General features: G+C 41.9%; 1 protein-coding gene across 9 annotated transcripts in view; it reads right to left on the bottom strand.

Moving 5' to 3' along the window:
* The window catches only part of PCDH1 (protocadherin 1), a 214,173-nt gene that overhangs the window by 48,447 nt on the left and 149,432 nt on the right, over positions 1–16,294 (bottom strand). For all 9 annotated transcript variants that reach the window (XM_077266283.1, XM_077266286.1, XM_077266279.1 and 6 more), the window contains one exon: positions 8,885–9,104. In XM_077266283.1, the coding sequence (XP_077122398.1) occupies positions 8,885–9,104 (220 nt within the window). The remainder of the gene's footprint in view (positions 1–8,884; positions 9,105–16,294) is intronic.

Raw genomic sequence — 16,294 nt, 5'->3', positions numbered from 1 at the left:
GAGACCCGCAACCGTCCATAAATTGCAGTCCTTACCAAGAGCTTGAAACACAAATGTGTAGAACAAGCCGTAGCATTCTGGTATGGCTGAAACCACAGGAAAAAAAGGGGGCAAAGGCACTACTAAGAGAGACAACCTCTTTATGGTTCACGTATGGGAAAAAAATTAAAAAAAAAAAAAAAAAAAAAAAAATCGGCTTGTTCGGCCAGGTGGACTTACCTGGTACTGCATTTGTCACATTTATTTTAATGCACACTTTAGACAAAACCTTATGTTTCCTATATTGTCCTTGGAAAGAAAGTTGCCTCCTGGTTTGGCTTTCTTCACTTTCCTTCTGTGGAAATGGAATGTATATGGTTCCAACCGACTATTGGTTCAACTTCGGCAAACAAGAAGAACCAGTGGAGAACCAGACTGCTAAATGATGAGCCCTTACTTACCGTACTGTTTTGGTTGTACCACTTGACCACTTAATTTCAAATCTACTTTTTCTGTAAATGTAGATAGTAAGATGTTATGCCCACAAGAAACTTTGAATGGTGAATTATATATTCACAAAGACCTACAGTAAAGGTCACGAAGATGTCACCACAAGTCAATAGATGCCACCAATATATGCTCTAACCATCGGATCCTACTCAACCACACCTGCTACAATCCATTAAACCCCAATTATTTGAGTGTACTTTAACGTACTATTTGTTCCATTCTTTTAACACCCATTAACTCCTATTAACTTTGCTGATTGCTGTTTTTTAACAAACAGCAAAGCGCCGTATCTAGGACACTGGTATGAATCATTACATCAACCTCTCAGCTCAAGTACCAAAGCAAGTGGAATGTTAATTGTGCCTATAATTTTAATTTGGTAACATAAGGACAATTCCACATGCGGACCTGAGATCCTACATATTACCTGCACTAAGCTATTTTAAGAGATGTCTAATAAAAGTCGTCAGCACCTGCCGAAGATATCTTTCCCATTACTAAAAAGTGACTATTAAAATGTTGTAATTTGTGGACTCCTGTATTACGAGGTATAAACCTCAGTCAGTTTATGGATTTTACAACATGGAATTTGTGAGAATTAACACTTCAGTTACTTTAATTCATGTAATTATCGCCACTTCTAGTAAAACCTGATTTGTAAGTAACTGAACACTATTTACCCGAGCTCAGACGAGTCATCCTTGGAAGAAGTCTTAAGGTTTACAAATATATGGCTAGTCTCTTTCATAATCAAGACCAAGTCGGCCTGTTCAACCTGGCGCCGGCTCAGAGTGGTCACGGACAGCTCCTGCCGGCATCTAGACTGCTCCACATCAACAGAGGAGCTCCTTTTCTTCCCGGCTGCTCTGTCAACAGTGCATGACTGCCAAAGTTATGTTGATGGATAGCCTGCACCCTGCAGTTAGGAAGGGGTAAATCGGCTGTCAAATTAGCATGACGGCGTCAGTCACGCCTCATCAACAGAGCAGCCCCAAAGTAAAGGAACTGCTCTGTTGACTTGGAGCAGTTAAGTCACCTGCAGGACAGAGCAGAGTGGAAGAGAATGCTCTTTTGATGGGACATCAGTGGAAGACGCTGAAATCACCTGCAGGAGCGGTCTGTGATGGCAGAAATCAGCACTGGGCACAGCAGGCAGGTACGGGAGTTAGCAACTACCTGCCAGTTAGTTCTACCGTCCTTAGTGAAAACATTTAATGGTTGAGGATAACCTCATTGAGCCAATACCCTTTTAAGAAATGCCTCTGAAAATAGTTTTACAAGGAAAGAACTTAAAGGGAATCTGTCACCTCGTTTTTCGCATATAAGCTGTGGCCACTGCCACTAGGGGCTTATCTACAGCATTCTGTAATGCTGTAGATAAGCCCCCGATGTATCCTGAAAGATAAGAAAAACAGGTTATATTATACTCACCCAGGGGCCGTCCCGGTTCGGCCCGGTCCGATGGACGTCGCGGTCCGGCACCTCCCATCTTCATGCGATGAGGTCCTCTTCCTTGCTTCTATCGCGGCTTCGGCGTACTGATTTGCCCTGTTGAGGGCAGAGCAAAGTACTGCAGTGCACAGGTGCTGGGCCTCTCTGACCTTTCCCGGTGCCTGCGCACTGCAGTACTTTGCTCTGCCCTCAACAGGGCAAACAAAGTACACCTGCGCGGCGTGAAGACAAGAAGAGGAGGTAAGATGGGAGGTGCCGACCAGGACCTGCAACGCCCATCGGACCGGACCACACCGGGACCGCCCCTGGGCGAGTATAACATAACCTGTTTTTCTTATCTTTCAGGATACATCGGGGGCTTATCTACAGCATTACAGAATGCTGTAGATAAGCCCCTGATGCCGGTGGGCGCAGCTTTTAGGCGAAAAATTAGGTGACAGATTCCCTTTAAGCTTTTAAAAGTCAGCTTTGACTAGACATGGCTTTATTCACACCAACTCTTGATTGTCATCCCACTTCATATCCCAAGTGGGATGACAATCAAGATAGAATGGGTGCGATTACAACTAAGGCTAGTCACCATTGTAGAGTCAGGGTCCATTTTGGTGGAGTCAGAGATTTGGCTTACCGACTCCACAGCCCTGGAGGAAACATCCTGATACATGTGGCCCTCTAAAAAGTAAGTGGCATCACTGATCCCTACACCACCGCACATCAGCTTTCACATTGCGATGCATTTCCAAATCCATTACTAGGCCAGAGCAGTGCAATTTAGTAGAGCTTGCCAAATTAGTCCAGAAAACAAAAATAATTTCATTATTAAAATATTAATATTAAAGCAAACCACGGATTCTAACCTGCTTGGAACATTTTGCAATATATTTGCAGATGGTGATGGATATAACTGCTTTCTGATCAGATTTGTGGTAAATGTAAGTAATCCATAGATAACAATCACTATATTCAAGGCTAAATCCCACTAATCTTTAGGTATAAAGCTAGGATTACAGATGGACCCCTGTGCGTTATGACTGATGCTTCCTATTTATAATTGGGGTGTGGAAGTCCCAAAGGATCCGGCTTAAAGGGATGGTCCTCATTAAGGACAGATGCATTTGTATAATACTATATGTGGAGAGATTTTCCCTGAAATGTAATACAGGTCTGATTAAGCAAAACCAGGTTATGAATTGAATGAGCCTTAAGTCCACAAGACTGAAATCCATGCGAGGGAGAAGGCATTATGAGGATGAGGTGTAAGATTACATGAGAGCACTTGACTTTTCAATATACACATTCAAAATTATAAAGCATATATATATAATATATATATATACATACATACACACACACATATACACACACAGTATGTATATGTAATGTTTATATCTATTGCATGAACTCCTAAATATTTTTAAAATTAGTAAATCATGAAGGTTTTGTATGAGGAGCTAACCATTACAGAACATTAAAAGTGATTGTTACACTGATAGAAACCTGTGGAGCCTGAGAGCCTGTCCAGTAGGATGTACCACTGATGTGATCTGGAAAACGTTTATCATGTACTGTGAAACTATCTCCAGGTCACAGCAGTTGCTCACTATTCAGAAAGGCAGGGAGGACAGCAGTGCGAACAGCCTCTCCTCCGCACTCCTGGTTAGGGACGAGTAGACCCGTGGAAGTTGGGACTTGACTGAACTGAAGTCCAAAGTGTGTCTCTCTCCCCCAAACTGTATAACGGATTTCCAGGAGTCTGTGTTCAGAGTTCAACACCAGACACTAGGTGTTCAATATGAACCCCAAACTTTACAGTTCGTGTTTGTTCGCTCATCTTTACTCCTAGTATCAAGCACTAGATTTGACAGGCAGGGGATACAGCAGTGCGAGCAGCCTCTTACCTCAGTAATTCTGCTATCTCGAGTATTAGGTCTGATACACAGGGTGGGCAGCAGTGCGAGCAGCCTCTTCTTACCCCTCAACCTCCGGTAACTCCAATATTTTTACATCTCTACCCCCGCTATCTCCAGTATTAGGTCAGATAGACAGGATGCCTTTTCTTACCCCAGCACCGTTGGTATCTCCATTATTAGATCATTCACCAGAAGCACATCTTCCTGCACCTGAAGGAAGGGGCAGAGCTTTCTACTGCCCATGTTCACAGGCACATCTATTAATATTCTCGGACAGGCTTCTGTCAGTAACAAGACTGCAGACATTTTAAATGTACCATAGTGGTTACCTCCATTGACAAAATGAGTGTGATTTGGAAAATTAGAGTTATTTAAATATTTTTTGTACTCACAGAAAACGGCTATAAGTGTATAGAGATGGTATTGCTTTTGTACTTTCCCCATTGGCATCTGTGATTCACTAATCCACATACACAAATTAAGATGGTCAAAATATGCAAGTTTTGGCGAAACTGGCCGACCAGCTAATGTGTATGGGGCCTCCAGACTCTGCTCCTGACAGAAGGACTAGGCAGTGTAATTTCAGACACCCGTCTCTTTACTGTCCCATTTGAGGGGTCTAAATGTCCTTGTATATACGGGATTCAAGAGAGATGGCTGCTAGCTGAACTTTCATTCGACAGCTATTTAAGATATATGGACACCTTAAGGGACCAGAGAACAAGACAAACTTTGTTTTTAACCAGGTGGCTTTTGACGTAGTCCACAAAAAGGACTGCAAGAATATAAGAACACACAAATGTCAATAACCACCTTCGAGGACACACACATAATTGGGATCCCGGTCTTTCAATCTTCTGCCTTTTCTATACAAGTCGTTTGAAGTTTCTGCTTATGAAATAGTCATTCTGTATCTCTGAAAAGGAGCCAGTGCGACTCCTCAGAATACATTTTTCATGAAGATACAGCAATACTAGAAAAGGTCAGGTCACATACGGCCTGCCATATATCAACTTGAAAATTCAGTCTCCAAATTGTCCACATTCTTGCATCTAATCTTTCCGAATCCACAAGTTTATATTTCATGGCCAGAGACTAAATGTTCCATTTCAGAGACTGTCTAATAAGACTTGTTAAACCGTTAACATCAATAGAAGTTAACCTATTTCCTCCATATATCTCTGAACTAATCTGCCGATATCTTCCCTCAAGCAATCTCCGGTCCTCCCAAGACCTCCTTTTCTCCTCCACACTTATTCACACTTCACCCAACTGCCTCCAAGACTTCTCCCGAACATCCCCCATCCTCTGGAATTCTTTGCCGCAACATGTCCGACTATCAACCACTTTTGGATCCTTCAGACGGAACCTGAAAACCCACCTCTTCAGGAAAACCTACAGCCTGCACTGACCTCGCTGCCTCCATCACTACCTGAGCTACCGCCTCACCAACACCAAAGCTGCTGCAACCCTCAACCTATTGTCTCCTTCCCCACCATCCTGTAGAATGTAAGCCCGCAAGGGCAGAGTCCTCGCCCCTCTGTATCAGTCTGTCATTGTTACGTTTTTTTTCATTTAAGTGATATCTGTAATTTGTATGTAACCCCTTCTCATGTACAGCACCATGGAATCAATGGTGCTATACACTCACCGGCCACTTTATTAGGTACACCATGCTAGTAACGGGTTGGACCCCTTTTGCCTTCAGAACTGCCTCAATTCTTCGTGGCATAGATTCAACAAGGTGCTGGAAGCATTCCTCAGAGATTTTGGTCCATATTGACATGATGGCATCACACAGTTGCCGCAGATTTGTCGGCTGCACATCCCAAAGATGCTCCATACAAGGCAGGATGGATCCATGCTTTCATGTTGTTTACGCCAAATTCTGACCCTACCATCTGAATGTCGCAGCAGAAATCGAGACTCATCAGACCAAGCAACGTTTTTCCAATCTTCTACTGTCCAATTTCGATGAGCTTGTACAAATTGTAGCCTCAGTTTCCTGTTCTTAGCTGAAAGGAGTGGTACCCGGTGTGGTCTTCTGCTGCTGTAGCCCATCTGCCTCAAAGTTCGACGCACTGTGCGTTCAGAGATGCTCTTAGGCCTACCTTGGTTGTAACGGGTGGCGATTTGAGTCACTGTTGCCTTTCTATCAGCTCGAACCAGTCTGCCCATTCTCCTCTGACCTCTGGCATCAACAAGGCATTTCCGCCCACAGAACTGCCGCTCACTGGATTTTTTTTCTTTTTCGGACCATTCTCTGTAAACCCTAGAGATGGTTGTGCGTGAAAATCCCAGTAGATCAGCAGTTTCTGAAATACTCAGACCAGCCCTTCTGGCACCAACAACCATGCCACGTTCAAAGGCACTCAAATCACCTTTCTTCCCCATACTGATGCTCGGTTTGAACTGCAGGAGATTGTCTTGACCATGTCTACATGCCTAAATGCACTGAGTTGCCGCCATGTGATTGGCTGATTAGAAATTAAGTGTTAACAAGAAGTTGGACAGGTGTACCTAATAAAGTGGCCAGTGAGTGTATAAATAAATAATAATAAAAAAAAGTGGGGGTTAATGTCGATCATGAACTGTTACTGCAGCATGAGGCAGTCACTATGCCTGTATAGAAGGGTCATTTTGCAGGACTTTTATACTTCCAAGAGGTGGCACTAGTGACATTTTTCAAACTATGGGTGAGAGACAATTTGCATTTTTTCCTACGGCACATTGCCACTCAGACTCTATAGGCAATTGGTCTCTTCTCTGTATCTACCTGAAGATATAAGGCTAATCTGCAGATAAAAAGTGTACCAGTTCTGCCTGGCCGCCGCACTAAATGTGCAGCTACCACAAGGAAATTAACTTATTTCCTCCAGGGAGCCATCGGATTTCCATCATAGGGGAATGAACGGACCAACTACAGTCACCTGACAGCTCTCTCTGTACAGATATGCTGCAGAGCGAGCCCTCAATCCAAGTCCCAGGGCGTGCCTACAGCTCCCGCTTACAGTGCTGTTAGTCGCAACAATGGCCGCCCCATGCACGCCCTCATAACAAAGCAGACAGCTCCTGGGAGGAAATAACCATTTGTGCCCTTTCAGTAAGACAGGCAGTACTGCAGAATAACCCTATAGCCACTATATGAATCACAATGTCATACCTTTACTAATGTCTATACTCATGTTGTAAGGCTTGCAAAAATGTCCAACAATTACTTATAGTGCAGCTATCCAACATGTGCCACTAGTGACATGGCTCCCCATTATTACCCAACTGGTCTTCCCAAGTAGGGTCAGTATCCTCCAAAAGCAGAACACAAGAACCACAGAGTATCTGACTGATCCAATCACTGTTATTACTACATTTGCCGCAATCTACATTCGGATGCCATCATCAGAAGGTCCCAGGTTGCCCACACTAAAAAAAAAAAATAATGGCCTCATTCATTCTTCTAGTTTTCAGGTACGTTTTAAGTTTTCAAGGATAACAACGTATCCATTACAGTCTATGGTACGGTTCACGCGTCCATGCTTTTTTGTGGTCTGCAAAGGACATGTCCATTTTTGATTGAAGGCATGGAAATCACCAATACCAATCTAATGCTCCGTGGAAAATCACTGACAGAGGATATTGCCCACCGTGTGCTACTATTTAAAATTATTGCAGTGGGTAGAAGCTTTGGTATTTTTTACGCATATGAGAAAATCAGTGATGGCAAAACCTGCCACAAGAACCAAACACGGCAGATTTTCATCAATTTTTTTGGATTATGAAAAAAAACTGGTTCGTCCTGATGAAGAAGTGTGTCACTTCGAAACGAGTAGATCAATAAACCGCATTTCTATAGTTCTTGTCTCCTGCTCATCACTGGACTACTGGCGGCGCAGATTTGAACCCACTTGGTTTTCTCAGCTGAATGATTTACAGCTACTAGCCAGCTTGAATACATATGGGGATTCCCTAGCAACCAGGCAACCCCCACATGTACTCAGCCTGGCTAGTAGCTGTAAATCATTCAGCTGAGGTGATGAAAACTAAATCTGCGAACACTAACAAATACTCGGAGGTCACCCGAGCAACAAGTATACTCGCTCATCACTATTAGCTAGTGTTGCCTCATGGGTTAACTCCGAACTGACCAAATTCAGTACTGGGCTTGTCCATAGTAATCTTTCGTAACAATGGGCAAATCGAAGACCAGGCCCTTACTTTAGCTTCTCATTACTAGGTTACTTGCTACTAATACCAATAGTACATAGATATCTAGCTTAATTTATGCCGCAGAGCCCAATTACATACAAAACTAAAAATAAACCTATCTAAAGGATATCTCAGTTATTTTTTAATGTAACCTAAGCATAGAAAGAAGTAGGGGCTGAGAGGCTAACTACAGTGATGTGTCACGTAGAGGCCATTCCAGTTATAGTTCTATGAAATGCAATATGTGTATTTATTTTATAATAAAATAAGTAAAGATATTGTATTTTCTAAGTTTCCTTTCTACAAATGCTAATTATTTCAGATTTTACCTAGTATTGTACATATATATTATAGATACTCTATATCTATATAGATATACAGTACATGCAAGTCCCTAACCTAGCAAGGTATGACCTAACAGAAAATCTGAAGGCCCAAGGGTCCTTCAAGTGAATCCTGGTGTGTTTGAGCATGGCAATATATTGTATCACAGGATATTCCCATGACGGTATCAAAGACAAGATGGTGGCAACCAGTTATATGTTAGTGTTGCCAAAGGACTAGATTAACCAACTAATTTTTCACATGGAATATTTTGTGCCATACAAAATGCAAAGAAAAGTTTTTTAGGGCATGTATTTTAGGATTCATTTCCACTCCCCCACCCAAGAAAAAAAAAATGGAAAGAGTCTATGTACTAGACCTAAGGATAAAGCATAAATAATACACATGTGGAACGACACAGCAAACACTGCCGAAAAGCATGATGTTTGGTGATGGGCAACACTAAATGATGTGACTAAGTTCTTCCTTCCCGTTCTCCCTCTTACCAGTTTCAGGATGTTCCATCTCACCGATGCTACCATCAGGGGTGGTTCGCTCGTAGTGGTCTTCTGGGAGAGCCAAAGGCCCTATTCTTGGGCCAGAAGAGGACTTGCTGCTCGGGGTCTCCGACTCTTCTAGGCCGCTGTCATAGTAGCTGTGCTGAGAAGGGTCCTGGATGTCAGGTGCCTGATTGGAGGTGGAAAACGTCACTCGACGATGAGGTAACTACGGAAGACAAAAGAAAAATCGGTTTTCAACTTGGAGCTCATTAAGAGATAGAAGATGAGGAGAAAACAAGAACCACAGTATGAGAAATACACAATACGCTAAAAGTGCTCATACGTATAAGAGGTCTTCATTGATTCAAGACTAAATTGGTTCCACAGCGCTGGACTTCGGCACAACGTGATGATCCCTCTATGTACATACCAATATTAGGGACAGTAAAGTACTTGGCAACCAGGAAAACCATTACAGTATTGATTAATGATTAGCCTGGGTGCCATAGAAACTAAAAAGGGAACAAAATTATTAGGATTGTTATTTTTTTTCTTTTAATACAGTGGACCCCTTAATTTGGCAGATCCTAAGGACCCTTTACTCTGCACAATTATCATGGGCGAGCAATCTTAGGAGTCCTCATTTCCTGATAATTGTTCTATGAATGAGGAAAATGCCCAATCGTCGAGCGCAGCACAGGAGAATCGTTCTTGGCAGCACATCATCGTATTTAAACAAGAGTTGCGCTGCCGAAAATAATGGCTGACCACGCACACCGATTGATCAATCACAGATCGTTTAGCGGAGTCGGACCTGTGAAACAGGCTATTAAGCATTTTGACAGCTGTCAGACGATTAATGATGCACATCGCACAGTGTAAATGGCACCCATAATCAATGTGTTCTATTGACCACCATTAGTATTCAGCAGGGGTTTAAGAGGAAAAAAATATTTATACATATACAGCCACTCTTTAGTCTGACTACCAATCGAGAACATGTTCTCATGAATAGGCGGAAAGTCAGTATTTGGACTTTCTGTGAACTAAAAAAACAAAACAAAAAAAACCCCTACACTTTCACCTTTCAAATTCTAGCATCTCTGAAACATTTCCATTCTCCACGTAGCTCTGCCACATGTCACTATGCATCTGCTTTAAGAGCTTGGTGATATCGTAGGCAAGTCCCAAAATAATTAGCTAAAGCATTAATAAAGTCCTGATACTGCCTGTCTATATCCAAGTTCTGCGTGCATCATCTCCATTGTATTTCTAGGAGTCACAGATTCATACTGTGATGAACTGACAGGGAGAAACTCTTCACCAGAAGGAGGCAAAGTAAAAGGTAAAGGCAGGATCACAAATGGTACACAAAGTCAGGGGAAATCATTAATAGGTTACTGATGTATTACTTCGCATTAGGTTGGAGAGAGAACAATATGGCAATGCTTTGCCCTCTCTGCAAAGCAACAGGTATCATGTGAAATGCAACTTGTATTAGGGGAGCCATAATATAAAGGAAATAATGACAATGGTGGCCAACCCAGGTTTGGCACATATACCAAAATCAGTAGACAAAAAGCATATCTAAAACAGATTAATTCTTTAATAATTACTCAGATAATGAGGAATAAGCGAAGAACAAAAATGCTGCTTAAATTTTATCTTCAGTAATCTGAACAAACATTTGTCAGATCACGCCGAGCAGTATATTAAAATAGATTTCGGAAAGTAATGAGCAAACGTGCTGGGATAAGATGTTATTGGAGCATGCTCAGATGCTAACCGAGTGTCTTCGGTGTGCTCAAGTCCCCGCGGCTGCAAGTTTCGCGGCTATTCGACAGTCGCAACACATGCAGGGATTGCCTGTTTGTTAGGCAAACCCTCCATGTGTTGCGACTGTCGAACAGCTGCGAGACATGCAGCCGCGGAGACTTGAACATGTTTCAAAAGCATGCTCAGATAACGCCTTACTAAGCACGTTTGCTCATCACTAATTTCGGAACATTCTGAACCATGTAGTTCCACAGTGGCTGATAAGGTACTCGCTTTGACTTTGCATTTTTTATTAGCGGTTAAGACATTTCCAATCTCCCCCTTTGCAACCTCAGCTGGCTTCTCCGCTAATGTTGAGCTCCATTTCAATTGTGGAAAAAACTCATGACAACAATAACCCATTTGAGATAATGATCATATCCTTGTCCCCCCTGAAGTTTCCGTATTCGAGTGCCCACGATATCCAGGCGCTGGCTATTTGTCTCAGACGGAGATGATACCTGTATTAAGTAACAGATGTTTATGGATATTCACAGATGCCTGCTTCCACAATGGCACGGACGCCTTCTTCAAATGGCTGCCTCATGTTTACAGATAAAAGCTTTCAAGGCATAAGTGTTTCTGCAAGCCTGGATATTATAAGCATCAGTTAGCCAATAAAAGGTCAACGTGGTCTGCTTGCACTAAAATAAAAATATACTGGTGTCTTGTCATTGAAGATGTTCTACTGCAGTCAAAAATTACAAGCAGGCGGATTATGAAAAAAAAACCCAGCAGGACGAGAGAGAGAGAGGGTGGAAAGAAGAGAGCAAAAATGCTCAGAAACAGCACCCTAAAGAGTTAACTGTTCCTTGGAAAAATGGCTCTGTGAGCGCGGATGATTTGCTGATCAATAATCTGGTCATTTGTGCAGCAAATCGACGGACAAACAATGGAAATCTGTTCCATCGGTTGGAAAATTATCAGCCTGGTCTCTAAGGAGTTGTTACTTTTAGCTGCTTCTGTCCACATAAAGTCAGGGCGGAATTTTTCAATCGATTTTCATCCATTTTAGAGTGTAAATTGCAGCAAAAATTGCCTCAAAATCATTGCTTAGTGCAAAAATTTAATAAACATTACTGTTTATGTACGCTCGCCAAATATAAAAAAAAAAATAAAAAGCAGGCATGGTCACTTTGGAGGGAATGCAGTTTTTTGGAAAATTTAATAAAAGGGAGTAATGGCATGTCGGCACAAAATGACTTTTCGATCCAGGTATAAAGTGCTTGTCGCACTTGTTCCCACCTACTTGCATGTATCTCTGCCCTCCTCTCCGATTAACACTCTACAGGGGCCACCAGGAGAAGACGACAGATCAAAAACAATGGAGTTGGAAGGTGTGCCGAGCGCCGATACTTGCCTTGATTAGTTCTTTTGTGTACCAAACTTCCTGCGCAAAATGGCTGTTATACCATTTTCATACCTTTAGGTAGTCTAATATGCCACATTTTATGTGAAAGCATGCACCCCTTTATAAATTTAGTGCATTTTATTCTGATTCAGGAGGAGTCCAGGGCCATTCCCTGTCTGTTTAGGTTTCGAGAGTCGTTGCGAATGATACGTTGAAGGACGCTTGCCAGGAAGAGTGTCTGGATGCTAAGTATCACGTATAGGTCCATTTCTCAATCAATAGGACGTGTGCACAACACATGCTAGGTGTCCATAAAGTATATATTGTTAGCTGCAAAGCAGCTATCAACACAATGTCAGCAGTGACGCTCGCCTTGCAAAGAGGAATCTATAGGTGCTTGATAACCCCTCAATGAAATGCCAGCTCTAATTAATCTACTCTTGAGGGTCCTCCTTAGGGCGAAGTCAGATCTATGTATAACACGACCGACGATGTCAAAACTGTGCATGGACTGCATAGAAATACAAGACACCGTAACGCTCAGGTCCACGGAGGTGCTGGCCAGTCTGTGCACGGTGATGCAATTGTCGACCATGTTATAGATCCATCTGACTGCGCCCTTAAGATCCTTGCAATATATATTTTCTACCATCAAAATAGTGCCGCTTTATACATTGTGGAGGTATGAGCATAAGGGTGCCCAAGAGAGATAATCAGAAACCACCAACCTTAACGAGGCTTAAGTGTGGGCTACTTTGGCCCGACCACCTATCTCCATCCAGGGGTGAAGCTATAGTAGGTACAGGGGTTACAGACAAACAGGCCCTGGAGCTTTGAAGGGCTAAAAAGGTCCCTTTGGCCCATGTGAGATGTCCAATCATTAAAAACCTATGAAATTTGAGAAAGCTGTTGGATATTTTGCCCTGATCCTATTATCTACAAGTTACGACTCGAACTCCATCATAGAAAGCCCTCTAGTGTAAGAAAATTGGCTGAGCAAAAAACAAACGCAATCATGAGTATGTCTAGGTCTCAGCATGCTGCTTGCGCAAGCACAGATGATATACGAGGTCATGAGCAACTGATAACCTGGTGTTAATTCATTGAGTGTCAAATGTATACACGGGGGAAATGGTTACACTGCGGTCATCAAATCAATATAGAGATAGAGACACGTGTAACACAGATAAGTTTATCAAATCTACTTCAGCCACCAATGACGCCAATACTAAATCTACATCTAAAACGCAACTTGATTTTAGACTCAATGATGGTTAATTTTCTTGCAAATGGCTCCCAGTGAACGAGGTCTTCCCCAGATGACTAAGCCACAAGTTCGTTATTGATGCATCTAAAACATCTTCTGCACAACACATGTTTTCTTGTAGAGATGGATTACAGTAATGGAGCATTATTGCAACAAAAATCATTAAAAGGCAGTAAGTTGAGCCAGAGACCCTTTTCTTATTCTGTTCCCCTAAGGGCAAGCTTTAGATGTATACCGTTGACAGTGGGATGTAAAATATAACACTGAATAGTCATTTGTGAGGATACGCTGCCCATAAGGTCCTCAAGTATACTGCATGGTATATTGTATACAGTTATGGAATACCGGTAGTGTATATGGCATTTCTTTCACACTCTAGTACAGGTCACTTTTGGCCCATCAGGCACATGGAGCCCCTATGGGCATTCTTAGGGAGTAACAAAGCAGCCATTTCTAGCCTTCCTGATATGAAGAGGACTTACCACTGAACTCCCCACTTCGGCATCATCTTGGAAGCAGAATGCCAATCTGGGCAGTGGAAGGCGAATGAAGAGCACCAGGTAGGGCGACCATAGAGGAGAATGTATACTTTAAATGGTATGGCTACCTGGAGTCCAGAGCTTGGCCTAGATTTCTCACCCTGACCAATGTTTTGGTAAAATAAGCATTTTGCAATATTGTGCCAGGAGATATTTATGCCATATTTGTCTTTATGTTGCTAGTCTATCCACGTCATGATACTACCGGTATATTGAATTTTCATTATCAGAAATTGGGAGTCCTCAGTGGTACATTAAAGGGTGGACACATCTGTAGATGACCATCAAAAAATTGTGTTAATCCCTGATGGATCCGTTTGTCTAATGAGTGAATCAGATGGCAACAATACAGGACAGAGGAGATGTCAACACGTTATGTAATATGCTCTTGGTATCTTCCAAAAAGATATAAGAACAACTTTATTTCACTTTAGCATTTCTTTTCCACGAGCAGTTTAGATGGGTTGCCAAAAATATTTAGTGAGTATGATAGGAGTGTAAGGATTCCCTTTAGAAATATATGGTCTAGAATTTCCTAGAGAGATTCTCTTCAAGCTTAAAGAGTTCTCGTAGAGGATCTATGGCGTAACAATTTTCAAATTTATCTCAAAACTCTCTGAGGACCTCTGACAAGATTGGATGTGAGCAGGAAAAACAAGATCAAGGCAGACAACCCAGGAGGAACAGTACAACAGTATACTGCCTCAAGGAAAACACTATTTAAGGAAATTGCCTTTTTTTAACAATGCCAAGATAAGATAAATTGCTCAGCTCTACAGACAGGCATCCATCCCAAAGTTATTCATGTTACAGTATTTATGGCGAACCGGACAAACGTGAGGAAGGGGGGACAAAAATCTGCAAAAATAGCACATACTCGTCAACGCAAGGTTTGTAGAGTCTCAGTAAATATTTCTAATGTTATAACTTTGTGATGAAAGGGTTAAATGCTCTCACCAAAATAACCCATTTCATAATTGGAGCTAGGCCAGCAATCATCCCATTGCCTTCAGACTGCTATCTAAGCGTATGTGCACTTGACGTCTTTGACACGCAGTGGAACCCGCCGAGTTTTCAAAGAGGATGTACACTTCAGGACCTGCCCTTTTTTTGTTCTGAAAAGTTTTTTTTTGCATCTTTCTCGTTGTTTTTTGAGCGACTGTCTGCTTTTGATTGAGGCGCTCTTTTTGTATTGGCGGTTTCTGGTCGTTTTCTTTTTCGCCATTTATTACATGGCAAAACTGCCACCGGATTCTGTAGTAAAAAGGCAGGTAAAAAGCTAAAAAAAAAAAAAAAAAAAAGAAGATACCTCAGTATTTTCCACGGGTCTTTTGAGCCTTCCCAATGACTTGTATCATAAAGTATGGAACATCATCAGAGAGGAAAACATCTGAAGAATCTGCTTACCACATACCCACTATGTTTGTGAGGTTTTAGGGCATTACCAGGTGAGGTATCATGTGGCCATACATGTAGGCCAAACATAGGTGTCATCTCAATAAGCAATCTGTTGTCCATACATCTTATTAATGCATATATCCCTCAGAAGACGGAACTACACCAGGCACTTCCCTCTCTGTGTGAAACCTTTATCATCTGAATTTATGCCATAATAAAATGGGTAAAACTTTTCATCTGACAAGCAACGATCAGCTTACCACCGACGCATCCTCAACCTGAAAGGAGTTGTCTCCAAAGAGAAAACTTTTATAAGGACAGAGTAATACATTCACTCATGCTCATGAGGTTATCGACATTGAGTCAGGAGTGGAGATGAGAGAATATGAACTTAAAAGTTCGGGGTTCGTGCCGGACTGGGGGAAGAGAGGGAGAGGGAGAGGGAGAGAGATCGAACTTCGACAGATCCACTGATCCCTAGTCAAGAGACCCACAGTTGACAGGACATCAGTCCATGAAGCAGTCCATGAAGTTATTAAAAGAAAAGAAGTATGAATCTGAAAATCTGTGTTTTTCTGTGACTTGCTGTTTTATGTGCATTAAGGAATGGTTAAATTTACCCCCAATTTCTTTTCATCTTCTTATATTGCAGATCTTGCGAAATGTAGTTGATAAATGTATTATTACCCATTCAAGTGGCCATTTAGTAATTCAGTCTGACGAACTACATCAACAGTAAACATTTTGCGTCTACCTGAGCTAGAACTGCTGTTTTAAGAACTCTACCTGGGCCAACGAAGGGGAACACAAGCTGGTAACACCCTTTTATGACATCTATATGCTTAAATTTGACAAGCTAACAGGGAGAGTCTCTCAAAAAAGGGCTCCATTTAAAACGCAAACTATACTATAACTAACCAGTATATGGTTTCCTGAACCAAAGTAAAATTGAGAGATGAACATGGCATATCCCTCATCTGTAGAAGCCGGGAACCATCATAATATAGCTGTTAAGTTCTGTAGGGACATTGCATTTTCAATTTCCA

Source organism: Ranitomeya variabilis, chromosome 5, assembly GCF_051348905.1.
Source record: "Ranitomeya variabilis isolate aRanVar5 chromosome 5, aRanVar5.hap1, whole genome shotgun sequence".
Taxonomy (NCBI): domain Eukaryota; kingdom Metazoa; phylum Chordata; class Amphibia; order Anura; family Dendrobatidae; genus Ranitomeya; species Ranitomeya variabilis.
Note: the sequence above shows the minus strand (reverse complement) of the source record. Positions and strands in the feature narration are given on the sequence as shown.